Below are 17,097 nucleotides of genomic sequence, written 5' to 3' on the forward strand. Positions count from 1 at the left end.
CGGGGGATGGGAAGAGAAGCCCCCTCCTGTGGTGCTGTTGGGCGGAGGAAAGGAGCCCGTCTGACAAAGTGCTGGGACCGGCCCACCCATAGGGGCCTTGGGGCCTGGGAGGTGAGGGTTCTGCTCCCGGCTGTAGAGAGCAGAGAGATCTCGGCTCCAAGCCACCTGCCAGCCTGAGGCCGAGGAGCCCGCAGGACCGTGGAGGGGCCAGGCCTGTGTCAGGGCAGCGGTGGCCATTCCTTCTGGCTTCCCTCTGCCCACAGTGCACACGTCCTGCCATCCCCTCTGCCTCTCTAACCCTGTGTCCCTCCTGCCTTGACTCTGGCTCCCGGGGCCCAGGCCATATCTGAGTCAGCCCCACACAGTCCCAGTACCCACCTGGGATCTGTCTGCCCCGTGTTGGGTGTCAGGCACACGTGCTGTCAAATGCACGACTGAAAGGCTACAGTGCAAGGCCGGAAGTGACCTGGGCCCAAAAAAGGCCCAGGACGAGCATGGCAGGGATCCCAGAGGTGAGATCCGAGAGGACTTCCTGGAGGAGGTGGCTCTTGCACCAGCTGACTTGGTAGCACTGACAATCTTTCCAGGGATGAAAAGCCCTGACGGAGGCTGAGAGGGGGGACGTGAGGGGCACTTGGGGTGGGAGAGGAGGTACTTTGGCAGGACCAGAACTCAGGCCTGGCCTCAGGTGGCCTCAGCGGAGGCCAGCCAGGCACTTACCTCAGACCAGGGGCTGGTGTACCACTTGAAGCAGGGCCTCTCAAAGCACGTGCTCTCCTCCGGGGGCTTCTTGGCCAGGCCGCACTCGGGGCCATTGCGCGTCTGCGGCTTCCCGTTGGCCAGCTCCATGCACAGTACCAGCCTCTTTTTCACACCTCGGCCACAGGTGGTGTTGCACTGAGGCAGGGTGACAGACGGGGCCGGGTCAGGGGTCAAAGGCCAGAAGCCAGGAGGACCAGAACACAGAGCCCAGAGCCAGGCCAGTGATAATGTCTCGGTCAATAGCAAGTGGGTGAAAACGCTTAGATCAATGGCAAGTTGGCTGAGAACTCTCCGGTCGATAACCATGTGGCCCCAAACAGATTTGATGACAAGCAATTTAGCATAAAACCATCTGTTGTGAAACAAAACAGTTAATGACAATTTGACTTGAGATGATTTAGCTAATAGTGATCTGCCTGAAACAAGCAGTTGAAAGCAATGTGGTTGAGAACAATTTGTCTGAAATTGCAAGTTGGTGACCTTGACAGGTCTAGGGGTCGTGAGAACAAAGGGATGTACAGGGCCCACGAGCCAAGAGCAAGTACAGCCGAAGGACCCCCAACCCTGGGTTTCCATCTTTCAGGAACATGGGGTCATGGGAACTATACCAGCCCTGCATGCCTCGTTGAACATTTGCTATTTAGATTTGGGAAGTTTTAAGCGGTTTTCTTACTTTTTTGTTTTTTTCTATTTCGAATTAATGTTTAGTGAATTGTGTCGTCCTAATTTCCAATTAGTTCCTCGTTTGACCAGTCTGTCATTCTGGCCGCCTGGCTCTCGGCCAAATGCTCTCCCAGACGGAGGGGGCCCTGCCACCCGGCTCGGGCTCGGGGCACTCACCCGCTCCCAGTCCTGGGCCAGCCAGTGGGCGGGGCAGTTCTTGTCCCCGCAGGGGTGGATGGCCAGAGGCTTGGTCTCCATCTGGCACTGAGACTCGGGCACCACCCGTCCGTCGCTGGTCTTGCAGTACACGTGTCTGATCATGCGGCCCTGCCCGCAGCTTCCACTGCACTGCAAGGGGACACCCGGGGTTAGAGGCAGAGCCCCCTCCCAGGTCCCCCAGACATCATTCCCAAGAGAGAGGAACAGCTGGGGGGAGGGGGAGTAGTTGCCATGGTAACCATGTTTTAAATAACATTTTCTGTTCTAATTACAGAAAGATTGCATGCTCAATGAAAAACACACAGAGAAAAAAAGCATGCCTAAGACACCTGAAAAGCTCATCTGTACACCCAGCACACAGAGGGGACCCCCGTGAGCATCTGAACGTCTCATCCAGGCAAGAGGCAAGAGAGACAGACACACAGACAGACAGGGAGCTTATAAAAGGGCATCGGGATGTGACCACTTGTTTTGGGATAGAGGTTTTGATTCCTCGTAATTGCGCGGGGACACCCTCTGAGCGCCGCCCCCCCTGCCCGCCCGCCCTCACCGGGCCCCAGTCGGAGACTGTCCACTGGCGGTCGCAAGGGGGCCCCGTGCAGTCCTTCTCCCCCACAGGCCTGGTGTTGGGGTCACACAGCGTCTCATCCTCCGAGCAGCGGATGTCCCTGGTCACCACGCTGCGTTCCCCACACTTGGCTGTGCACTGCGGGGAAGCCGGGGTGAGGGCGGGGCCGCGGCTGCCCGAGCAGCGGCGCAAGGGCCCTGCGCCCGTCCCCCAGCGCCCCAATCCCCCCGACCCCCCCCAGCGCCCCACCTCCCCGACCCCCCCCAGCGCCCCACCCCCCCGACCCCCCCCAGCGCCCCACCCCCCCCGACCCCCCCACCTCCCAGCCCGGCCCGGCTCGCTCTGCGCATGCGTACCTCTGACCACTCAGACATCTCCCACTGCGGCCCGCAGGCCGGGTTCCGGCACGTCTTGCGCTCCTCGGGCCGCACGGCTTCGGCCGCCTCGCACAGGTCACTGTACACGGAGCTGTCGAAGCCGGGCGAGAGCATCTTCCAGCAGCGCACGATGCGGAACTGGTAGCCCTCGCCGCAGGTGCGCGAGCACTCGCTCCAGCTGCTAGTCTCCCACCTGCCTCGGGACGGGCACGGCCTTCAGCGACCCCCACCCTCCTCCCGCTGGCCGGGACCCCACGGCCCAGCTCCTCCTTCCCTCGTGGGGTCCAAATCCACCACGGGCTGTCAGACAGGAAGCTGGCCAGGCCCCATAGGGAAGCTGTTGCCGTGACGACCCCCGCCTCCCCTGCTGTAGGAAACACCCGGGTAGGGTGGTGAGTGGGCACGCGAGCCTGCGCTTGGCCGGCCTGCCCAGGAGCCCCTGTAGCCTCCACCTGCTCTCACCTCCAGACCACCTCCAGCCACTTCAGGGAAACAAAGTCCCGGCCTTGTTCCTTTGCTGACGCTGTGCCCTCCTCCCAGAGTGCCTTCCCCTCCTGCCACTGCCGCCCTTCTTCCTCCAACTGGGGATCCTGCCTCAGTGTCCTGCAGCCCCGAGCCCCACCCATGGGGGCTCTCTCTGAGGGGAAGAGCAGACCCCCCATGGCCACACACCCAGCTTCTCACAAAGGAGCGAACACACAGGGAGCAGAGGCCCCGGGATGCAGCAGAGACCCCCGGGATGCAGCAGAGGCCCCGGGATGGAGCAGAGGCCCCAGATGCAGCAGAGGCCCCCCAGATGCGGCAGAGGCCCCGGGGTGCAGCAGAGGCCCCGGGATGCAGCAGAGGCCCCGGATGCAGCAGAGGCCCCGGGGTGCAGCAGAGGCCCCGGGATGCAGCAGAGACCCCGGGATGCAGCAGAGGCCCGGGATGCAGCAGAGGCCCCGGGATGCAGCAGAGACCCCGGGATGCAGCAGAGACCCCGGGGTGCAGCAGGCCAGAAGAAAAGAGGGTGTGAAGCTGCGTCAGAGAGAAGGATCCACTTGGCCTCCAAGGCCGGGCACCCTTGGGCTCATCTTGGGACCATCATGATCATGACCCGAAAGAGGACATGCTTGGGGCTCAGCCTCAGACCATCTGTGAGGCAGGACAGGAGGCCTGGGGGGCTAGGAAGATGGGGCCTCCCCCACAGCCCGGACACCCATCAGGCTGGAATTTCGGGAATAATCCCTTTGGGCTTCTTAAAATTCTAGATGCATCGAGTAGACCTGGGGGCGGCAGGGGCAAAGGTCATGTTCAGAATGGTTCTCAACCTGCGGTGGGAGTCACTGATTGAGCACCCACTGTGTGCAAAGCGTGGTGACAGATTTTACCGCAAAACGTGGGAAATCACGCGGGGACCGACAGGAGGCCAGTGCAGCGCCCCTCGCAGGCCTGCGGTCCGCCTGGGCGACGGAGCAAGGTGCAGACTCCTGCTGCTCCCCCAGGCAGGGGCAAAGCAGAGCCCCAGGCCCCCGCCTCCCGCCCCCCACACACACCCTGCTCGGGGCCTGGGTGGCAGGTACCTGGGCTGGCACTCCCTCCCTGCACAGAACTCCTGGACGGGCTCGGGCCGGGTCAGTGCATCGCAGTAGCTGTCGTCCACCTCGATGCCGTCATAGCGGACGCACATGGCGTACGTCGACATGACCCCTGGGTTCAGGACAAGGGAAGGGCCAGGTGAGCCAATTGTGAGCACCTTGGAGACCGGCAGACAGGCCATGTGACCATGAGCGAGTCACCCGACCGCTCAGCGCTTCCCGGTTTAAATCGGGGTGGGGGTGGGGGGGTAGTGACATTTACCAGCTGACAGGTCTGCAGGCGGAGCCCAGCGAGGACGGCTTTGTGGATCTGAACTCTCTCCCCGTCCATGTCCCGTGGCCTGACCTCTTCTTTTTGCACCCTCACCCCATCCAGCCCAGGCTGGGCACCCAGTTTATGTGTCGCAAACCCTGGGTTTTGAATAAACTCAGATTGGCCCTTATAGAGGCACAGAGGCAAAGCCAGCCAAGTGTTGCTCATTTTCATGCATTCAACAACTACCCATCCATGGATGGATGGATGGATTGGTGGGTGGATGGATGAGTGGGTGGATGGATGGGTAGGTTGGTGGGATGGATGGATGGATAATCTAACCATTCCAGCCCTTTCCAGACTCCTCAGATGTTATATTAGATCTTCAGATCCCCCCTGCCCTCCCATGGCATGCCCTGGTCCTTATCAAACTCCCTCTTAAACTTTCTTTAATCATTATTGTGATTAAATACGTGGTACTCTATAAATCCCATCGGGGGACAGTATGTAAAGGGCCAGCCCTCAACTAAAATTATTAATTCCTTGACGCCCAGCTCCACCTTCTGCTTCTCTGGTCTTCCTCCCCTGCACCCCGTGCTCGGTACCGAGCTGGCACATGGGCCAGAGTCACTACACAGTGGGTGGGTCCCTGCCAAAGAGCCAGGATGACTCAGGGAGAGTGTTAACACTGGGTTAACATTGGTGAAGTCCCCAGGTGAGGTTAGGGTTTGTGGTGGTTGTTATTACTGATGTGTGTGTGTGTGAGAGAGAGAGAGGGACCCAGCCTTCCTGAATGATGGAGGGGACGGAACCCTCCTCACTGGGGTCTCCCTTCCCCCAGAGGGAAATCGATTTCCCCATAAACCAAGGGCCCCAGCCACCTCGCGCTCCCTTCCCAGCGGCGCGTGTCTGAAAGCCGGCGGCTCCTGCCTCTCCAAGCCCCAGCCCTGGACGGAATGAAACAGCCTGGGAAGCAGCCCACATGGGGATTTTTTCTTTTTTCCGTAAGGGACGAGCCAGGTTGCGATCACTGGTGCCTCTCTGCCAGCGCTGGGCTGTGTCGTCTTTAGCCGTCGCTGAGGGGGAGACTGGCTTCCTGGCCAGGTCTGCTCAGAATGTTCCAGGCCTCAGAGACACCAGCTCTGGGGCCCAGGGAGGTCCAAGTTTAGGGACTTGTAGACCCTCAGCAAGTGCCTGATTATTCATTCCCTCCTCGTCATCGAGTGGAAACACAGCAGGTCCTGATCAAGAGAGACGGGAATTCTGGTCCCAGCCCAGTCTCTCGCTGGTGGGGTGACGTGAGCGCTGTCAGACTCTCTGGGCCTCAGCCTGATGCTCGTCCCCACAGTGGGAACCCCCCAGGGATGCAGGGGAATCAGAGCACCAGTCGTCTGGACACCCGCCTCCCTACATCGGTCTTGAACGCGGTGCTTCTCAAACCTTCTTACTGAGCCCTTTCAAACTGAGCCTTTCCTCTAAATAAAAGGAGCAGAAAACCCCGACACTGAACTAGGTGGGCCTGCTCTGCCTGAGGTGGGTGAGCTCGGGGCCCGCCCGCTCCACTCCCCTCACCCTGTGCCCAGGAGGTGCCAAGAACAGCTGGAAATCATCACTTGAGACTCAAGCTAAGAGTCCAAACCAATTCACCTACATTTCTATTGCTCCCAGGAGCGTCTTTAAGGAAAAGAAAGATTGCTTGCTGCTATGGCTGAAGTTCAAGGACACAGGAGAGTTGCTGTGTGCCAGTGACATTGTGGATGTTTGCACAGACACCGTTGGCCACGGAAGGTTTGTAAACCACCCCTGCCCCCAACACCGGCCCGGCCTCAGCACCCGGCACAGTGAGATTTTGAGAAGAGCCGGCCACAGAGCGTGCGGGGGTCCCGTTCAGCAGGGACCCGACTCCACCACTTCTGCCGAGCGCCACCTGTGCCCAGCTTGGTGCCTCTGCGGTGACAGGGAGCTCACTCCGCGTCGGGGCCACTCATGCCAGTCCCGGCCAGGCTCGTCTAAAGGAGAGCGCTTCCTTTCAGCAGAGCCCAAATCTGTCTTTCTCACTTCCTTTCTTCTTTCGTCCTACTTTGCACCTCGGGCCACCCAGGGCAGGTCTGCCCATCCCCTGCCTGGCCACTGTGTGGGTATTGAGAAATGGTGCTGTGACCTCCCTGGGGACCATCTTTCACCCGGGGCCAGGCTCAGGCCCCTCGCCACAGAGGCTGCTTCGTCCTGGAGGGATCTCAAGCGACGTCACCTCCCCGGGCAGCAATGTGTCCGGGAGGAACAGGAGACGCTCCCAGTCACGTGTTCTGTGACAGTCCTGGCATGCATGGGGTCCCAGGGATGACATCGGGGCTCCCAGTTCAGAACAGGACCCTGCCCTCTGGGGACAGGCTCTCAAAGCAGGCTCCTCGAACACCCATCCCAGCGCTCAACCCCGTTCTCTCCGGGACCAGCAGCTTGTCTGCTCCTGGGCCGCAGCCAGTGGCATACAGCAGCAGTGCTGGTCATGGCGACCGCTTGTTGAGCTTTGGCCGTGACAACTTATTTCTCGTTTCGTGCCTAGCCCTGTAACCACGTTTGGAAAGGCGGACATCCCATTTTACAGGTAGGAAGTTGAGTCGTGGAGAGACTTAGCAATTTGCCAAGGGCATGGGGTGTGGTGGACCAAATACCGCATCCCAAGCGTTTACCACATACCCCACAAAGCCCACCTCGCGCCCTCCGGAATATCAGGGGGCCAAACTCAGCCTGTCCCATGCCCTGCTGGGGGAAGAGAGGCATGTAAAAGGAGGGGCCCCAGATTCCAGCCCAAGACGGAGAGGCTGTGGTCCATTCAGAGCCCTGCAGGGCCACCTCCCCAGCCCCTCCCTCGGGCCCTTCTCCTGAGATGCCAACCAGGGCTGCAGGAGGTGTGACCACGCCCAGACCACCGGCTGCCCAGGGTCCAGTCAGTGGCTTGCTAATTCTTCCACACTGGCCAGAGCATGCAGGGGACATCCAAAGCTCTGGCCAGCTGGGGTGGGAGGGCAAGGGCAGGGTCGGGGGCATCATACATTTTGAGTGGCAGCAACTCCAGTCTTGCCCAAACCCAAACACGAAGTCGCAGGTATAGATAAGGCGGCACCCGGGGTCTCCCTACATTTGCCACAGGTCCTGGACCTGGGTCTGGCATCTGACCTTGCAGCAGTCCCCAGGGGAGGGGACCAGAGCTGGCAGGAGATGGAGCCCCAGGCCCTGGGCTGTGAGCCAGAAGCTTGCTGTGGTGGCATCCAGCCATGTGAGCAGACACAGCTTCAAACCCCAGCTTGACACTTACTAACCCCATGTGTCTATCTGTCCAGGCAACCCCGGGGGTCTCCGTTCCCCTCCTGCTTCCTCCCTGGACGAGGTCCTAGAATCCGAACAGTTCCCTCTGGCATAGACCACGTGGGTCTATTTCCCCCTCCTACATTTGCTGTAAGCAAAAGTAAAATCCTCACCACCTGAGATTTCTTACTTTTTAACCAAAAGGATGTTTGTTCTAACAAGGTATGATATGAAGAATGACGAGGGAGTCTTTGGGGGGCTGCATAACCCCCAAGCAGCTGGACCTTACCGTGGTCCAGCACATCATAAGCGCAAGGACATCCAAACTCCCACCTCATCACACTGCCTCGTGGGTCAGGAAACTTCTAGATAAGCTCCGTGTGGGCAATTTGAGGCTACAAGCAAGTGCATGGGCCCCGAAGCCCGGACTCGCACCCACCGTGGAGGTGGGCTCAGCAGGTGCCGCCCTTCGGCACCTGTCACGGGTACCTGTGGTGCAGGTGGAGCTGCAGGGCTCGTGGGACGAGAGCTTCCACCGGTACATGTCCGCGGGACTCACGCCTTGCTTGCGTGTCTTGGGCCTGGTCCTGAAAGCAGGTGAGGCAGAGAAGGGGGTGAGTTTCATGGGAGGATGTGTTCTCATCCATGGGGCGTGGTTGTGTACCTGTCCTGAGCCCCAGGCAGAATCGCCACCTGTCGGGGTCCCAGTGCCCACCGTCTAGAACAGAGAGAAGGGAAGCAGCACCCACGGGGCGGCAGGTTGTAGGATGGAACGGACGTTGGCATTTTCCATCTCAATGACTGTCTGAGCTCACTGCCCTGCAGCTGTCAGAGCACCTTCGGGGGCTGGGGGTGAAGAATCTGGGGCCCCCCAACATCGCAGTTGCTCCTTCCACACACACAGCCTTCTCGCTGTCACCTTCTAGCAGGGTCATGCAGATTCCTCCTGCCCTCTCCCCGGGAAGGGACCGCAGAAGCACCTGGTGTGCTGAGAAGGTGCCAGAATTCTCTCCCACGGCCTCCCTCAGCTGGGATTCTGACTGAATGGGGCACACTAGCCATTGGGCCTCCAATGATCAAAATAGAAAAGCTCAGCTGCAGACGGGGGAGTGGCCGCGTCCCCTCCAGACGCCTCTGCCCAGGTCTGCAAGGGCTGCTGTGCAAGGGAACGCCGGGCTGGGTCCCCGCCAGCGACGGGCTAGGATTCTTGGCCGGAACTCAGGCGGCCCAGCCAACTATTGTTAGGACTGTTTGCTTCTTTGAACCAGTCGGTGTGCTGGGGCCCAACCTCCGTATCCAACGTGCAGGCTTGTTTTGGACTCGGCAAGGGCAGAGGGAGGCGGCGGCAGCTCCCAGAGCCCGGGCATCTGCTCTGAGATGCAGACGGCTGAGTTTGAATGCGGCCCATGGAACCCTGCCACCCCCAGAGCCGGCAAAGGGGACGTGGTACCGTGGCCCGGGGGACGACACATGCCGGAGACCCCACCGCCCAGCTCCACTGCCCTTCCGGCCCAGAGGGGCTGACTGAAGACCACCCTAAGCTAAGACCCTTTCACAGAGCACACTCGCAGGTCCTTTCCTTGGGGCTTTCTGTCACCCCGGAGGTCAGGCTTAGATGAGGGTTGCAGGGCATCCATTCTAAAAGGCTTTCCAGTCAATTCTGTGATAGAGACATTGGTTTGGATTCAACTGGGAGTTTACTGTTTGTCTTCCAACTTCTGGAATTTCACAAGTGGATGAGAACGGCTCTTACATTTTACTTTTGCATAAATGTTGCCCTGAAGACACATCATGCTCTGAGAACCAGGAAATAGTCAACCCACCGACCTTAAGTAATGAATTTACTGATGTAGCTACATTAACCCAGGAAGGAGGGAGAGAGGTGAGGAGAGGGAGGGGAAAGCCGAGGGCAGCCGGCCACAGGCGGGCGGCTGGGACCCCTCACCTGGTGGCTTCACCACCAGGAGCCTGCCCCAGCCTTTCCACCCATACAGGGGGAAGGGGAAGGTCCTCCCTCTCTCCTCCTTAAAAGTGAGCGGGAACTTTAAGATGGGGCGCCCCAAGACCCAAGCATCTCAGAACACGGGACCCATGGAACCTCCCTGGGGAGGAAGAGCCTGATTCTGAAATATGCTGATTGGGTCCCCCACCCTCCTTTCAACAGCTGTAAATTCTCCCCAAGAACAAAAGGGGATGAAAAGATCCAGCCCCTGCCCGGCCACCCCACCCATGGAGAAGCCATGCCATCTTTATCTAATTACACCCTCCTGGGCCAGCAGGCAGCGTGACTCATTCTGGAGAGACAGCAAGCGGTTCAAAATAACCCTTCGGGTTTTAAGCACCAAAGGTATTTCTGGAGGGGCTGCCCACATGGCACTGTTCGCCGGAGCACCGCATAGGCGCCTCTCCCACCTCTCGAAACGTGTATTTGCACAACAATGCAACGCCTAAAAGACTCTGTTCTCGGAAGTGGGGCCCTGGGGAGAAAAACACCCAGGAAATCGCTGAAACCACCAACCCTCCACCCACCTCCATCTGGAAGGAAGATAGTGCCCTCTGATCCGAAAGGCTCGGACCGCCTGAGCCCTGGGATGGTCCAGATCCCGCGTCTGGACCCTTTCCCCAGGACCACCACGCTTGTTTATAAAAGGCTCATAAAGTGCTTTGCTTCCCCGCCCCCCGCCACCCCCCATCCAGGCTGAGAGAGGGACTCTGTGTCTCTGTGTCTCAGACGCTTGTTCCCAACGCCAGCGTCTGGTGTCGGGGCATCCCTTGATTGTTCGGGGCTGTTCTGAGAAGGTGAAAATAACCTTTCCTTTCTGGGCTGCCCCTTTGATTTCACCCTCTCTGAGCAGACGCGACTTCCTGTGTTTGGACAACTCGCCGCGACAGGGCTATTTTGGCCTGGCGGTTTCCCCCGCCACCTCCCTCAGCCCTTTATCTCCAAAGACCATCTTTGGTCTCTGGGTCCGCGGTGTCCTTTGAAGCAGCCGGTGGGGGATCCGCCCATCTCACCACGTCAGGACTTTCTGAGTGCTGGCGATCATTGTATTGGTTCCTGCATCCCACATGGCACTGGAAACCCAATCATTCCCCTTAGGGCCCAGGGGTGGGGTGGGAGTCAACTGGAATGGGACAGGAGACATTCTTTAAAATGTGACTTAAGGACCCAAAAGCTTGTGCCATGACCTGGCCTAAGAATCCTTGAGTGCCCGAGCCGTCAGGCCCTGAAGTGTCGTCTGACAAGCCCCTCGCTCAGGGACGGGGAACTGAGGACCAGAGAGGGTCACCAATGGGTCCAGGTCCCATGGGGATGGGACGGGGAGGGGACAGAGTTGGGATGGGGACCCACTGGCACTTTCCATGCCTTAAGCCAAATTAAACAGCAGCCTGTGTGCCACCCTGATAAACCCATTCAGAGAGGGACCCTGACCATCAGATAGCTGGCCTTCTTCACACTGGGTCATGGTCCCAGAAGGGCCCCTTCCCCACTCCGGAGGCTCAGTGTATTAATGATCTTTCCCATTTACTGGGTCCTCGCTGGGTGCCTTCAGCGCTTCGGGACCAGATAGAATTCAATCCTCTGGACAGCCCTGGGGGTGAGAAGAGCCCTAAGTAACTGGCCCCGGATCACACAAGCAAGTGCCGGCTGATTCTGAGCCCCACTCTCAGACTCAGAGCCTGTCTCGCCCTTCCAGCTGCTGGATGCCACACCCCGCCAAGGCGCACTCCCTGCATTCTGAACCCGGGTCAGGCAAGCAGATGGCCTAAATGGACCCTATGGGAAGAAGGGCAGCTACAGAAGGCTCCAGACCTCCCACTCTGTCCACATTTGCAAAGAATTCCACCCAGAGCCTCAGAATTGCCCCGGATGTGCCCTGGGTATCTCATGGGGCCTCGGAAAAGAGCTTGAGAAAGAGGGGGACACCTCCTGTGGGCTCAGGGGCCCAGCTTCCCTGCTCTCGTCCCCGGGGAAGGGTGAGAGAGTCGTCTCCACTCGCCTCATCTCAAGAGTGAACCCCAAATCTTCCATCAAACTCCATTTCCCAAGGACGCCCACCTCTGCATCCTCAGCCCTGGCTAGGGTTCCACTGGCTTGGTGTCTAAAGCCAAGGGGTTTGGGTGGGTCCCCAGAAAACAAGATAAAATAAAACCCAGTGCACTTGGACTTCCCTGGTGGCGCAGTGGTTAAGAATCCGCCTGCCAGTACAGGGGACACGGGTTTGATCCCTGGTCCAGAAAGATCCCACATGCCGCGGAGCAACTAAGCCCGTGCGCCACAACTCCTGAGCCTGTGCTCTAGAGCCTGCGAGCCACAACTACTGAGCCCGCACGCCACAACTACTGAAGCCCACGCGCCTAGAGCCCATTCTCCGCAACAAGAGAAGCCACCGCAATGAGAAGCCCGCGCACCGCAACGAAGAGTAGCCCCCGCTCGCCGCAACTAGAGAAAGCCCACGCGCAGAAACAAAGACCCAATGCAGCCAAAAATTTAAAAATTAAGTAATTAAAAAAAAAACCCAGTGGGCTTGTTCCTGCCTCCAGTCCCCGCTCGCCACCAGGGGTGCTGAGCCTGGCTCGGTCTGTTTAAACCGGCCTCGCTGCCCTGTTAGCCTCTGGAGAATGGGGGCATCATCATCGGCCCAGGGAATTGTCCTCTAGTAAGGATAGTGGAGGCCGGGAGCCACCCTGCTCCCAGCTGACCCCAACCCAGGGAGGCTCCTGGCCTCAGACTCCTCCAGGGCCAGCCGCGACTCAGGTGTCCCCAAGTGTGACTGTCCAGGCCTCCCCAGCGTGTCCTTGGCTCTGGACTCTCTCCCACGGCCCGTCCCAGGGCAGCTCCAGCCCCACAGCAGAAGGCCTTGTTCCTAGTGCCTGACTCGGGGCCTGGCCCCTGGCTGGGGACCCCACTGGACCGTCCCCCGGTCTCCTCCCTGGCCAGCAGGGAAGGTGGTCCTGAGCCACCCCACATTCGGGGAACGTTATGGTCTCCCGCGAGAGCTGTCCCCCCTGATGCACAACGACCACGTGTGCAATGGCCGTCCAGACCGAGACCCTAAGGACCCCAAGCCTCCAGCCTCCGAGCCCTAAGGACGTCACTTACCCACCTCTCTGAGCCCAATACCCCTCCCTAAAGCTGAGGCTGGTTGTGCTGAGAACGTGTCTCTGTGCGCACGGAACACTTAGCCCCAAGCGCTCAGAACTGTTCCCCTCCTCCCCCTCCGCCCCCCAGTTCCCGGAATCCCATCACACGTGGGCACTCAGCACCAGCTTTAGCCCGTGGACCTAACTTGTGGGAAAGACGCTAAAACCCAGGCCTCTGGCCCCCTGCTCAGATCCGCGGGGTGAGGCGGTGGGGGGGAGGGGCCCTGGGCAGGGGCGGCTCTCTCCCACCTACCTCCGTCCCGGCCCTCACCCGGCAGCCCCCAGAGAGGGCTGGGGAGTCGCCTCCTACCTGGCCTTCTGCGTCCTGTTCCCAGCCAGGGCCGGGAGGCTGGCACTGGCGTTGGGGAATGGCGCCTCGGAGGAGGTGTTGGCCACTCTGTCGCTGCTCAGCTCCAGGTAGGACCCGTTGAGCAGGTAAGCGCCGGCTCCCTCGTTCTCCTCGTAGTCGACGTAGAGGCTGTCGGCCGGGGAGCCCCTCGGGGCGCCCTGTGCAAATATGCTGTTGCTGGTCTCGTTGAGGGGGAGCTCCTTGGAGTCGGAGCCTGTGTCCAGGAGCTGGTCGGAGATGGCGTTGGCTGAGAGGAGCTCCTGGGAGGTAAAACGGGCGTCGGCCTCTTGGTCATCCTGGTCTCCCGCGAGAGCCATCCCGGTGGCGTTGCCGTCTACAGGGGAGATGGGTGGCTCAACCTCCGGCGCCCCCTCATGGGGGGGCAAGGGCTGCCCTGGGCAGGGGCGGAGCAGGGGGGCTGCAGCAAAGACCTGAACCGGGAAGCGTCCGGAGGCAGGTTTCCGCCCGATGAGCGGACACAGGTCATCCAGCGGAGGCTCGCAAGCCGGCCTGGACAACCTCTTGTTGGGGAACCTGCTTGACCTCTGCCGTGGGTTGAATAGGGTTTCCCCAAAATTCACATCATCTGCCCCGAACCTCAGAGTGTGAGCTTATGTGGAAATAAGACCTTCACAGACGTACAGATCTCCAGATGAGATCGTCACAGACCCTAACGGCAACGCCTGCTGTGCTTTTAAGAAGAGAACACGCAGAGACACACAGACACAGAGGAGAAGCCGTGTGAAGACAGGGCAGGGTCGGCAGCGATGCGGCCACAAGCCAAGGGACGCCTGAGCCACCAGGAGCTGGAAGCGGCAGGAAGGACCCTCCCCTGGAGCCTGCAGAGGGAGCAGAGCCCTGCTGACACCTTGATTTTATTCCATAGGCCTCTGGCCTCCAGAACTGGGAGACAACACGTTTCTGAGGTTTTAAGCCGCCCGATTGGTGGTAGTTTGCTGCAGCAGCCCCAGGGAACGAATACCGCCTCTAAAGTGTTTCCTTCTTGAAGACTCTGAGGGTCTTGGAAACTTGCCCCCCAAGTCAGTGAGGGGATTCTTCTCAAGTCTGCTCTACCCTCCACCCCTCAGCAGGGCTGATGGTCCAGCCCAGCCCCGACGAGTCACTCCACGGCCCTCAGGAGCACAGCCAAACTGCCAGCAATGCGGTCAGAGACTGTGACCCACCCCTGCGCCTTCAGCTGTGCCTCCTGCGGCTTCCCCTGGAGCCTGTCCCGCCAGGCTGGCCCTTGCTGGTCCCCTCGCCCCCGCCCCTGTCCTATGCCCTCCCCTGGCTAACCCTTACTTGCTCTGGAGCCCTCAGGTCAGGGGTCACCCTCTCCAAGAACTCGAGGTCCTCCCTGTGCTCCTCAGCTGCCCGTCATTCCCTTCCAGAGCTCTGGTCACACCTCGCACGCTATGCTGTCTGTCTGTCTGTCTGTCTGTCTCCACCGAATGAGTGAGAGCACGGGCTACGGGGTCAGACCCTTCTGGATTTGCCCCCAGCTCCTCCGTGGTGGACTGTGTGACGTGGGCAAGACCTCTCTCTCTAAGCCTCAGTCTCCCCACCTGTCAAATGGGGATAACCATACCCACCTGGAAGAAGGTATGTGCAGAGGATGTCTGCTAAGGGCCGGCCCTGGGCCTGCCCCGTCAGCCTGCACGGAACCGGCACCTCTGTCACCCTCTTCTGCAGGTGCCGGGTTCTGAAGACCCTTCACCCGAGGCCCCTCTCCCTAGGAAGCCCCGCCCCACCCCGCCCCTCCTCCTGGTTACCTCGGAAGCCCTTGCCCCTGGGGGGCCCCTCGCAGGCCCTGCCGCTGGCCTGCGCGCACACCTCGTTGGTCTCCTGGCCTTTGCTCAGACCCAGCTCGATCCCCGGGCCCCGGTGGCCGAACAGTCGGTTGTCCAGGCCCAGCTGCTCCGAGGAGGCCTGGCCGTACAGGGAGCCGTTGTGCTGAAGGAAGCCCACCAGCCCTGCCCCGTCCAGCTCCTGGCTCTCGGCGCTGTCTGAGGCGGGCTCCGAGAAGCTGTAGTAGATGGGCTGGATGCGGTGGGCATGCGGCGGCTGCAGCAGCGTGTACTCAAAGGTGATGGAGGGGCTTTTGCCGTTCTGGTTCCACACCTGGGGGAGGAGAAGAAGTGGGATCCCAGCCCTCCCTCACCCCAGCCCCTTCCCCACCAGCCTGCAGTGGCTGCTGAGGCCCACTGCCCACAGGCCCCTTGAGGACAGAAGACTCTCGTCCCTGAGCTGCAGAAGGGTTTCCTGCTGCGGCCTGCAGCTGAGTCCTTCCCAGGGACTCACCCTTGACCGAAGAACGCTGCCACGCCCACCCAAGGCTATGCGTGGCCCCAGGGGCAGTCCGTGTCCAAAGACGGGCGAACACGGCCCGGGAGGGGGCTGTCCACCCCAGGCACAGGGAGTGAAGGGTGTGCGGGGTGCAGAGAATGTTTTAAAGGTAAGAAAACCAATTAAAACCCAACCTGCATTTTACTATCACCACGTGCCAGAAATCCCAAGTAATAAGAGTGCACCGTCCCCACCACCTTCCCCCCAAGACCCCCTCACTGCCAGCCAAGCAGAAGTGCCAGGGCCCAGGCCCCTGAGGACCATCCCAGCATCAGAGGTGACTGGGGGATGGGCTGAGGCTTCTGTCGAGACTGCATCGCCCCCCAGCTTTTTCCCCTGCCTGTCCTGCTCCCCCCGCTGAGTGCTCGTGGCTCTTTCCAGGGACGCCGCCTAAGTCAGCTGGTGTCAGAAGCCCCAGGAAGCAGCTCTCAAATGGGAGTTTGGAGCGGGATCCCCCACCAGCAGGGGCGACGCGAGCCCTCCCCGGTGGTGCATGGACCCCTGAGATCCCCCCAGGTGGCAGGCTGGAATGAGACATCAGAGGAGGAAAATGCGCTTTGGGTGCCATGTCTCAAGTGTTGGGAGTTGGCCGGGCTTGGGGTGTACCTTGAGAAAGGAGAAAGGTCTACGGAATGTGGCGCTTTGGAGATAGACAGTGAAAGGTTAGGGTGACATCACCACCAAACCTCCAACCTAACGCCAAGCCAGAGGGCCTCCTAGGTGTTACACAGAGACTCGCATGTCCTCCAGCAGGGCCAGAAAAGGTAGAAGAGAGTCAGAGAGCCGGGGCGTGTTGGCTTCGCCACCTCGCCAAGAGCCCGACCGGGAGGAGACTTGGGACGTGGGGATCTGAGTCAATCTGCTTAAAAATTTTGAAATCTCAGATTCCCCTGAATCTTTGAGCCTAAAAAGTGGCCATTCCTCGCTGTTAAGGCCAGCACCTGGCCCTCGCCTGAAGATGGTACGGTGACCTCTGCCTCCCTGAGGCCCTTGCCCACCTCCTCCCCGGGCCACCTGGCTGATGGCTCACGTTAAGTGCCCTCTTCACCTACTCAGGGGAGCCCTGGGGCGGCTCGGGGGAGAAGGGGCCGTCGGCAATGACCCTGCAGAACCAGCCGCGGCAGACAGCAGAAGCTGAGCCTGGATGGGGGGAGTCTCTCCTATGGGGGCCCTGGCTCAGGATGGAGGAGGGACCACGTTCGCAAGCACCCCGGAGAAGGTGAGGCCGACACTGAGGGGAGGACCCGTGCTGGCAACACCACAGCGGACGACGGAAGAGGGAGGAAAAGGTTGGAAAAGCCGCCAGGTGACTATTTTCTGCAGGATCACCTGGAGGACATTCCGGCCGCCACAGTGAAAGGAAGCGTGGTGGTGAAGAGTCACCGACGCCACTCAGCGGGACACCTAGAGGGATGGTGTTGGGTGCTCTCATAGGCCAGGGCCGGAGGCAGGAGAAGCGAGTACAGAGCTGAACTGTCCATGACAATCAGAACAAGGGGGCTCAGGTACCGTAACAAGCAATGAGGTTGACA

At 60.1% G+C, this 17,097-nt stretch overlaps 1 protein-coding gene across 7 annotated transcripts in view; it reads right to left on the reverse strand.

The window, feature by feature from the left end:
- The window catches only part of ADAMTSL2 (ADAMTS like 2), a 34,552-nt gene that overhangs the window by 3,077 nt on the left and 14,378 nt on the right, over positions 1-17,097 (reverse strand). For 4 of the 7 annotated variants that reach the window (XM_057549334.1, XM_057549330.1, XM_057549329.1 and 1 more), the window contains 8 exons: positions 14,992-15,340; positions 13,181-13,553; positions 8,215-8,312; positions 4,152-4,278; positions 2,569-2,782; positions 2,195-2,350; positions 1,603-1,773; positions 721-897 (listed from right to left, as the gene is read on the reverse strand). In XM_057549334.1, coding sequence (XP_057405317.1) covers positions 721-897; positions 1,603-1,773; positions 2,195-2,350; positions 2,569-2,782; positions 4,152-4,278; positions 8,215-8,312; positions 13,181-13,553; positions 14,992-15,340 — 1,665 coding nt within the window. The other 3 variants (XM_057549332.1, XM_057549331.1, XM_057549335.1) reach the window with 3 other exon arrangements.

This window comes from Balaenoptera acutorostrata, chromosome 6 (assembly GCF_949987535.1).
Source record: "Balaenoptera acutorostrata chromosome 6, mBalAcu1.1, whole genome shotgun sequence".
Classification (NCBI taxonomy): Eukaryota; Metazoa; Chordata; class Mammalia; order Artiodactyla; family Balaenopteridae; genus Balaenoptera; species Balaenoptera acutorostrata.